Source organism: Notolepis coatsorum (genome assembly GCF_963971535.1).
Source record: "Notolepis coatsorum genome assembly, chromosome: 18".
NCBI lineage: Eukaryota > Metazoa > Chordata > Actinopteri > Aulopiformes > Paralepididae > Notolepis > Notolepis coatsorum.
Window position 1 is genome coordinate 36,794,705 of NC_140182.1, and position 10,552 is coordinate 36,805,256.

Consider the following 10,552-nt stretch of genomic DNA (forward strand, 5'->3'; position numbering starts at 1 on the left):
TTACATCATCGCTCATCCGTGCATTAGACCTGGCCTATATGTTTTGTTTATAGTATACTTATTTCCAACGGATGGAATTGCATAATGCATTGCAAAACCCCCTGTTTCTTAGTTGCAGGACTATATATCCAAGAGACTACTGATGCAAGTATTGATGCAAATCTCAGTGCAGTGTAATTAAAATTAAGTATACCCACGTGATGTTTGATTTTACTCTAGCCTTGATAAATGCAAATAGGCCTACATCAGTATATTTTAAAAAATGAATTCTCACGGACACGAAATTTTCCATGACCCCGGATGTGGTTAGGGTATAATATTGCTGCGGGTGCATTTTAAGGTCGTAGCTGGTAAATGACAGATTACTCATCTGTGTGTGTGAGCCTATGTAATCCGATTCCGCTCCAATTCATTCTGTGAAAATCTAATGTCGTCATACTGTATGTACTGTATCAGTGCTTGATACAGGCATGACTAATTGCCCACAGAGTCATTAAACCGAAATGCCCATCATACGGCTTTTTGACAGATCCATCTAGATCTCAGGCACCTTACCAACAGGCGATGACATTATTATAGGCACCTTCGCTGGCGAATTCATTGTTATCACTATACTCTTAACGCTCAGTCGATAGGTTTAAATATTGAATAGGTTTAATTAAGGTAGTAGATTAATTAATTTGATTACTCATTATTTAGGCATTCTTTTTTATTTGTTTTCTTAGCAACTAGTAACTATATATGTTTTACTACCTTTTTATTATTTGTTACTTTATTTAATTACATTTAGGCTATAACTGTTATATTATATACTATTAGCTTGATTGATTGATTGAAACTTTATTTAACAGATTGCAGAATGGGTACAATACAGTACGGCTCAATACACACAATTGTTAAGGAGATGCAGACCAGAGAAAGACTTTCGTCTTGTTTACATCAGGCAGGGTCCCCCATTTTCAATTCATCATAAATGTAACCTATTGGGACTTGAGATCATAATTGATTTGAGATCACCGCCACAGCCCTACTAAGCGTTAATAAACAACGCGTTATAGGCTACAGAGTAACCCGGCTGACAGAGTGCATTCTCCACACGACCACGGTGATCGACTAGATCGTCGGTTGACTCCCACACTGTAGACCAAACTCGCTGCGCTCTCTCCCAGCATTGCAACTTTTGCAGAGAGACTCCACAGACATGTCGCACATTAGCTGAAGTAAACCCTGCAATCCGGCTCCTCGTTTGAGCCGCAAACAATTCATTATAGACGGGATTTTGTTACAGAACTTTCCATTGACCGTCTCCCCCCCGGACTGGACTCTACATAGAAACCGCTGGATGTGAACTATGATCATTCTTCTCACTAATGAACTGGGCTAGTAATGCAGGAGACCGCGGCGACTATAGTGGCTCAAGATGGCAGATTTTTATTGAGTTCTGAACAGAAATCTCGCTTTATTTTTTTGCCATGAATAACAGAAATCCTTGCACCGATGGCCCCTGTATACGAAGGTAAGATATTTTATTATCTGATGTTATTTTGTAAATAATCGGCCATTTACTGTGTCAATTTAGGTTTGATTTGCGACTGCTACAGGAGAGAGAGATGCGATGTTCCCTCTCCTCTTTGTGTCAATATATTATACATCAAATATTTGGATTACAGTTTCCTTTCAAATTAACTTGATTATCATTGTCAAAAACCATTAGGCTGTCACTGCATATGTGTCGCGTCCTTACAATTAAGGAGCGTTTTTTAATCCATAGTCAAATTGTGGCGTCGGTCCGGACTCTATAGCCGTCAATAAAATATCACTGATGTTTGCAATACGGGCTGCAAACCCACTTGGATGAAGTCAACGAGTTTATACAGAATGTATCTCTTTACAAATATAACAATACTGGTTATAGTAGTCCCCGCCTGTTCTTCCTAAAAAAACAATTGATCTGTTTGAAGAAGGAAAGGGCGAGAGAAGGATCGGAGAGTAGGCTATATCACGCAACCCTATAGTCTATATTGGTCTCATCTTCTTCACCAAGGCAGAGTACTATTTAACCTCAATTTTGAAAGAGATCGGCGTTTGGCGTTTTAGTCCCTATAGATGTGTTTATTCCTGGCTGCAAATGTTTATTTCTATTCCAATATCCCAAAGACGCGCAGCCCCCGTCCGCTGTTGCTGCATTATGGCTGTGACTAATCCAATTGTAAGGATTCTACTCAGCATGTTTAGATAAATGCTTTTTTGCCACAATCAAGACACTCTGTTCCAAGAGATTCATTTGACCATCACCAATATGTTGCTGCATTTCAATGTTACATTGAAGGTCAAGGTAGGCTGCATGATATCTCTTAGAATAAAACAAAGCAAGCAAATCAAGCAAGGTATAGCCCACATCATCAGTCCGGGGTACCGTGCCTCGAAATGGTACAATTTGTCATTATGCACAGCAGGTTAAATGCCGTGATAAGAGGTGATGTTGGAATGTTTAATACAGTACAGTAAAGTGACGTCTGGTTTTTATTTCATTTTATGCCAGCTTTATCCAATATATCATTCACAGTGACATAGCCAGTAGATATGTTATTTTCAGATAGGCTACAATACGATAAAAGCATAGTAATCTCGTTCGACAAGCATACAAGAGACAAATGGATTTTTGCACTCTTAAGTTGGCCGATATACAACGGGGAGGGCGGGACATATAGGACATGTATAATTCTTTATGTTTTTAATATTTCTTTGAATAATGTTTAATATTTATTTTACTCTATACTCCCTCTGCTGGTACAAAAAGGAACACTAGCTTTTTGCAACGAATCCAACCTAAGTTGTGCCTGTATTCCCTGTAAATGTTATCATTTATCAAATTCGATGCATTTTGTTTTGATATGAGACATGTAACATAATTCTGTTTTGTACGATTAATGGCCTATACTGAAAGGACCAAACAAACAAACAAACACAAACTAAATAATTCGCTATTAATGAGGAACGCCTGCTTGCATAAAGCCACCACCATTCATTAAAATGTAAAGAACTGAAGCTATACAAATGCGTAATTGCGGCCTATACCTGCCGCACGTCAATCAATCGAATAGATTTGACCACAGCGATGCTGATGTCAAAGGCACTTAGCCGAGACTCTTGTATTTCAACATGAAAGGGAAAAAAGTTGAAAAGAGATGCCTGGGCGAAAGGTAATTAGTGTAAATTACATTCCCTGGCTTTCCTTTCACCGTGGAGAGGAGGAGAAGAGAGAAGGGCGGCTGAGGGAATTAATTACCCTGCCTGTCCTGTCCCCCTCCCCGCTCCGTGGATACGGCTGTTAGAGCAGCCACGGAAATGACCAAGGTCTCCGGTGCAGAGGAGGTTCGGGGGGCCCTTCGTGTAGGAATGAGACCAGCTATTAGCTTGATGGCTCACTACAGAATAATAACTTAAATATGACTTCCTTGGTAGATTCGGAGGCTATTACTGAGGTTGAATGGTTAATACAAGCCAGGTTCTTATACGTAGTTTGTGGTTTTAGGTTTTAGGTTAATTCTAGACCTACTGTAATTTTGGCTTGACATGTTTCTGATGATTTTTTCTATTTTTTTGGTGATGTCATTGTTGGATACATTAAGCAGAACGGTTGATTCCAAGTATCCTTTGTGGAACACTGCCAAATGTTCTACCATATATACATGTGTGTCTAAGTGTCCCTGTTGTGTTGCTGCTGTGTTTGTTTATGGTCCCCTATTGGGCTTGACACAAGGCCACACGAGGCAGACAGACAGGCAGACAGACAGACAGACAGACAGACAGACAGACAGACAGACAGACAGACATGCAGGCAGACAGACAGGCAGACAGACAGACATGCAGGCAGACAGACAGGCATGCAGACAGGCAGACAGACAGACAGACAGACATGCAGGCAGGCAGGCAGACAGACAGACAGACAGACAGACAGACAGACAGGCAGACAGACATGCAGACAGACAGGCAGACAGACAGACAGGCAGGCAGGCAGGCAGGCAGGGCAGTGGTCCGGCCTGCTCACCCTGGGAGCCTGGTCTGGTCTCATAACCCACACTGACACCTTGATGGATGTCTGATGAAGGGAGCAGGTCCAGAGGCCCCCAGCTGCGGAAAAGCTAATATTCAGAGTCGGACAAACCCTCCTGTCTGTACTCCGCTGCCTGCCTGGGACATGACGCACACCAGTGCACACGTACAGTTCCACACGTGCACGAGCGTGTGTGTGTTTCCCCACAGCCATATTATGTGTGTATGTATCCATCCATACACACATGTGCCTCTGTGTGTGTGTGTGTGTTTAGAGGGTACTAGGGTCAGTTTGAGAATCACGCCGCAGCCGAGCAGCAGGGCACCAGAAGGCTTCATTTGCGGATCTGTCTCTCCCAGGTCAGCCAATATTCCAGAGAGAGCGTCCATTCAGCGGCCGCCTGGGGGGGGGGGGGGGGGGGGGTAGGAGTGAGAATGGCTGAGAAGAGTGTGATGATGACGACGGTGACAGGGACCGCAGCCGCACGGACAGACCGATGTTTTATCCATCCACACGGCCATTATGTGTTAATGTGGCTCTGCGTTGATCGGTTGCTCTGTGGTTTTTTTCTCTTAGGGAGAGCGAGGAATATGGTAATGTGGAATAGATCCTCAACAGAGTTGCTCCCACGGCTATATCTGATGGTAGAGAGAGAGAGAGAGAGAGAGAGAGAGAGAGAGAGAGAGAGAGAGGGGGGGTGGGGGGAGTGTATGCATGTATGTGCGTGTGTGTACATTTATGTGGTGTGTGTGTGTGACAGAGAGAGAGTGGAGAGAGGCATGTGTACATTGATGTGGCGTGTGTGTGTGTGATAGAGAGAGAGAGTGGAGAGAGGCATGTGTACATTGATGTGGCGTGTGTGTGTGTGTGATAGAGAGAGAGTGGAGAGAGGCATAAGTGTGTACATTTATGCGGTGTGCATGCATGCAAGCCATGCATGTGTGTGTGAGCGAGAGTCCCTTAGAAACTTCTCTCCACTCTCTCTCTCTCTCTCTCTCTCTCTGCCCCCCCCCCTCTCTTTACCTCCTCCCCTCTCGCTTGTTTGGAACCAGTTGATTGATATCTTCCTCACAGGCCGCGACCCAGGCTGCTAGTCCAAGGTCGCAGAATTTTAGACTTTGATTAGAATTGCAGGAAGAACCCTGGGGGCCTCGGAAGGGGTGGGGGGTGGGGGGCAGAGTGTAGCCCCCCCCCCCCCCCCCCCCCCCTGAGGCGAAGACAAGAGGACCACAGAGGTTTTCCCTTCCTGACTGTTATGACAGGCAGGATGGAGTGTTTAGCTCTTCACTGTCCTCACAACAAGCCCAGATAGAGAGAGAGAGAAACAGGGGAGAGAGAGAGAGAAACAGGGGGAGAGAGAGAGAGAGAGAGAGAGAGAGAGAGAGAGAGAGAGAGAGAGAGAGAGAGAGAGAAACAGGGGGAGATGTAGAGAGAGGGGAATGGAAGGAGAGAGGGGCAAGGGGAGAGAGAGAGACATGGGGAGATGTAGAGAGAGGGGAATGGAAGGAGAGAGAGAGAGAGGGGGGAAGAGATAGATAGAGAGAGAGCGAAACAGGGGGAGATGCAGAGAGAGGGGAATGGAAGGAGAGAGAGGCAAGGGGGAGAGAGGGATAGAGAGAGAGAGAAACAGGGGGAGATGTAGAGAGAGGGGAATGGAAGGAGAGGCAAGGGGAGAGAGAGATGGAGAGAGAGAGAGAAACAAGGGGAGATGCAGAGAGAGGGGAAAGGAGGAAGGAGAGAGAGGCAAGGGGGAGAGAGAGGGGGGGGGGAGAATTCACAAGAAGGGATAGTCATCATCACCCACTTAGCTTGGAAAGTTTATCGTTTGTTTTTGCTTTTCGCTCTGCAGCGTTTTATTGTTCTTTGTTGACCTGGTACATACAGCACATTGCCTTCTGACTTGTCTAACCACGTTGCCTGCTTGGAAAGGGTTGTGAAAATATGGATATTATGCTGTCTTTCCTCGACTTTGCATTATTCAAAGTTTCCCTGAGCTAAGAAAGAAACAACAAACCCAGTGGTGAGGCGGTTCTTCTTAGTTTTGATTTGTTAAAGCATTTAGTAGCTTTGGAGGGGAGAGATAATGTGAGTTTTATCAGATGAGGCAGTGTGCGTGCGTAATTGCGTATGTGTATGTATGTGTATTGCATGTGTGTGTGTGTGTGTGTGTGTGTGTGTGTGTGTGTGTGTGTGTGTGTGTGTGTGTGTGTGTGTGTGTGTGTGTGTGTGTGTGTGTGTGCACGCACAGTAGATCTCGGTGAAAGAAGGGCGCAGGGGGTTGCGAGTGCTCTGATGTGCTGAAATAGTTCACAGGTGTGATCTGAGGCTTGTGGAAACCAGGGGGAGCAGAGTTTCACACGCACTAACACAAGGCTCAGACAGGTTAGCAGTGGATAGCCTGACCGACACACACAAGGCCCAGACAGGTTAGCAGTGGATAGCCTGACCGACACACACAAGGCCCAGACAGGTTAGCAGTGGATAGCCTGACCGACACACACAAGGCCCAGACAGGTTAGCAGTGGATAGCCTGACCGACACACACAAGGCCCAGACGCGTGTATTCTTTTACCAACGGAGTTGCAGTTTTCCGCGATCTGATTGGCCACTGATGCCAATCGCGTGACGTCTAGTTCTATCACTGGTTAAGCTTGGCGACTCTTTCGAAGTTGGTTAAGGTTAGAGTTTGTCTTAGAGCAGGGCGATAGACCACCAGCCCTGATTCCAAACTCTAACCTTAACCAACTTCGAAAGAGTCGCCAAGCTTAACCAGTGATAGAACTAGGCGTTAGCTAGCTAGCAGGCTGTTAGAGGCAGAAATAGGCGAACGCGATTGGCGCAGAGAGAAACGTCAGTGGCCAATCAGATCGCGGAACCCGAACGCGGAACTGCAACTTCGTTGGTAAAAGACTACACGCGGCCCAGACAGGTTAGCAGTGGATAGCCTGACCGACACACACGCGGCCCAGACTAGCCTGACCGACACACAAGGCCCAGACAGGTTAGCAGAAGCCAGCCTGACCAACACACACAAAGCACAGAAACACACAGAGCTGATTCCACCTCTCCTTCTACTTACAACCCTTTCAACACATTTCTCTGTAAAACTGTCTCGAGTGCTTGAACACATCATCCCTCTTCGACTTCTGTGTCTGAAATAAACTCGAATTGAGATTTGAGGGGAATTTAGTCCTTTCTCATTTAGCTCTCAGTTAGTGAGCCTCCCGTTGAAGTGCTTCCACCATGTTTCATCTCTCTCTCTCTCTCTCTCTCTCTCTCTCTCTCTCTCTCTCTCTCTCTCTCTCTCTCTCTCTCTCTCTCTCTCTCTGTGGCCCTTGAAAGGGGAGGCAGCGTGATCAGTTGCTGACATAATTTTTCTTATTTTTTTTACCGAAGGGAAGTGAGGGATTGGTTGGTGCCGAGCCTCAACCTTGCCGACTGCTTACACAAGGCATTTCCGTGCTGGGTGTGTAATGCCTGTGTGTGTGAGGGCCCTTCTCCAGCGCCGCTGTTGTTTCACACTGGGTTTCGGTGTCGGCTTGTGTGGAACAGCTGCCTTCCGACTTGCAGAAGTCTCTCTGCCGCATATTATTAGTGGGGCAGACGGCGTCGTCGCTGACTGTATAGTCACCTTGTTGTGATTTGAAACAATAAGGGAATATTAATATTAGGGGCGGGCTGTCCTTGACTAAAGACATTCTCATTCGGCGGATACCGATAGATCAGAGACATGCTCCACGTTTTGTCAGGAAATAACTCATTCAGCGTGGGGTGAAAAAACAACAAATTATGAATCCACTTACAGATCCTCGGTCGACTAGAAACCAAACCGACCGATTAATCAATATTTTCAGATATGCCCCCCCGACAGCTAATAATATATCTATATGCGAGACGGAATGAAGAGGGTAGTACCATTTAGTGCATGCTTGTTAAGTGCACATTTGAGGGGAAACGCGAGGAAGAAGAAGAATTTCCCCCCCGAATGCCATCATCACCCCATTCGGTTAGAATAAATTGCCCATCGGCCAAACGTTCAAGTGGAATAAGCGCTGCCTCGTGCCGCGTGCCAGCGGTCCATAACGGCACCTTGTGACATTCAGGATGAGTAGTATAGTGTCTATAATTTATATTTTTTTTAAACCACGCAGAGAGTCTCCCTCTCCTCAGGAGATATGACACGACCCGCGGCTTTGATCCGAGAGCTACGAGAACAGAGGTTCAAATCAGGGTTAGGGTTTTTACGGCGGTGGAGCGCAGAGAGCTTCTTGTTAACTCGGACCTGTTAAGCTGTAATTGCTACAGTAATTTCTGGAGCATAAAGGGGACCTTTTATGCAGCGCGGAGGGAAGTCGCCGGGGTCTCTTTCAGACGCCGGTGATATCGCTGAGTGCACTTTTTCCTTTCCTCCGGGGTACATGTTTTCATCACGTGCTTTATATATGGCCTGCCCTGCCCCACACGCACCGCAATCTGTCCTCATCCGCCTGCCCCCACCCTCCCCCACCCTCCCTATCGTCTCGACCGCACAACCCCCTCCTCCATCCATCTCTTATCTCTCTCTTCCATCCTACTTTGTTTTGTTGATGAGCCAAAGAGGCCAGCGGTCAGGGCGCATGGCAGCCATGTGACTGTGTAAAGACCCACAGCCTAATGGCCAGATGTACAGCCGTGTGTGTTGCGGGTCGTGTGTGCGTGTGTGTGTTTGGGAAGGGGGGTCTGGCTACTGTTTTGTGTTCACCCCCCCCCCCTATCCTCTGGTTGCCCACTCCTGCCCTCGCCAACCCCCAGTCTGTCTGTCACCATGTCCTCTCTCAACCCCCCCCCCCCTTCCCCCCACACTACCGGAACCACCCAACCAACCAGCCAATCAAACCAACCGACCAACTAACCGACCGGCCGGCCGACCAACCAGCACGTTTGATGTGCATTGTCCCAGGCTCCTAATCCTATTGTTTATGATAATGTGCCCCCCCCCCCCCCAACCCCCAACCCCATACCAGTCCATTTGGCGTGGCACTCTCTGGAAGAGAACAACAGCACAGTGGCCTGCTGTCTTTATCACAGGCTCGTTTGGCCTTTCAGCTCGACATGTCACATTACCCCCCCCCCACACACACACACATGGAGCTGCGTAAAGAGTTGAACAAAGCCTCTAATGTTGCGCAAAGACAGCATACGATGTAAGGTAGTGCCAGTGGAAGGGTTTCTGTAACCCTGCCCGGACACTTCCGTCACACAGCCCCCCAGCCCCCACCCCCAGCCTCTACATATTCTATGAGGCCCTCTCAGAGTGAAAAATGGATTGCAGTTTTTAATCAAGGCTTTCATATCCGCTACATATTTCCTTCCTCTGAGAGAGGAGAGAGAGGGAGGGAAAGAGAGAGGGAGAGAGATAGAAAGAAAGTGAGAGAATACGCAACCGGTACAGTTTACAGAGAGAGGCTGTAATGAAATGAGTAGTGAAGAAGTGAACACAATGTAGGAGCGGGGGGTTGAGTTTAAGGGACGGGCTTCTTGTTTCAAGGTCTATTATGCACAAGATACATCACAGGGCAGGGCATAAAAAACATTTGTTTGGTTCCTGTTGGTTGTCAGTTAAGGCCATGGGTAGGTAGGGAATTTATTTTATTTAATCTTTTCCCACGGCGACTATGGATAGGGAATTTCTTTATTTAATTAAAATGTTCACAACAACATGGATGCATGTACTCTGCCAGCATGTTTAATATCCATAATACTAAAGGTTTGACTAAGATTTTTATGAAACTTTATTGTAAAAAATATATATATATATAAAAAAAAAAAAAATTGGGTCGCACCTAAATCGGCAGGGTCGGTCGGCAACCGGAACCAAACAATTTTTTTAGGTCCAGGGGGCCCCGCCTAGCATAGCCAGCTATAGGTCTGTGCCTGGTGCTATAGGTCTGTGCTATAGGCCTGGTGCTATAGGCCTGGTGTTATAGGTCTGTGCTATAGGCCTGGTGCTATAGGTCTGTGCTATAGGTCTGGTGCTATAGGTCTGTGCTATAGGCCTGGTGCTATAGGTCTGGTGCTATAGGTCTGTGCTATAGGCCTGTGCTATAGGCCTGGTGCTATAGGTCTGGTGCTATATGCCTGTGCTATAGGCCTGGTGCTATAGGTCTGGTGCTATAGGTCTGTGCTATAGACCTGTGCTATAGGCCTGGTGCTATAGGTCTGGTGCTATAGGTCTGTGCTATAGGTCTGTGCTATAGGTCTGGTGCTATAGGTCTGTGCTATAGACCTGTGCTATAGGCCTGGTGCTATAGGTCTGGTGCTATAGGTCTGTGCTATAGGCCTGGTGCTATAGGTCTGGTGCTATAGGCCTGTGCTATAGGTCTGTGCTATAGGCCTGGTGCTATAGGTCTGTGCTATAGGCCTGTGCTATAGGCCTGGTGCTATAGGCCTGGTGCTATAGGTCTGTGCTATAGGTCTGTGCTATAGGCCTGTGCTATAGGCCTGGTGCTATAGGTC

The 10,552-nt window shown here is 46.8% G+C and overlaps 1 protein-coding gene across 1 annotated transcript in view; it reads left to right on the forward strand.

Moving 5' to 3' along the window:
- The first annotated feature begins 1,191 nt into the window (after positions 1 to 1,191).
- Positions 1,192 to 10,552, forward strand: part of hipk2 (homeodomain interacting protein kinase 2) — a 61,233-nt gene continuing 51,872 nt past the window's right edge. Inside the window, 1 exon segment of the mRNA XM_084335156.1 lies at positions 1,192 to 1,516. Within this exon segment, the coding sequence (XP_084191282.1) occupies positions 1,498 to 1,516 (19 nt within the window). The 5' untranslated portion in view covers positions 1,192 to 1,497.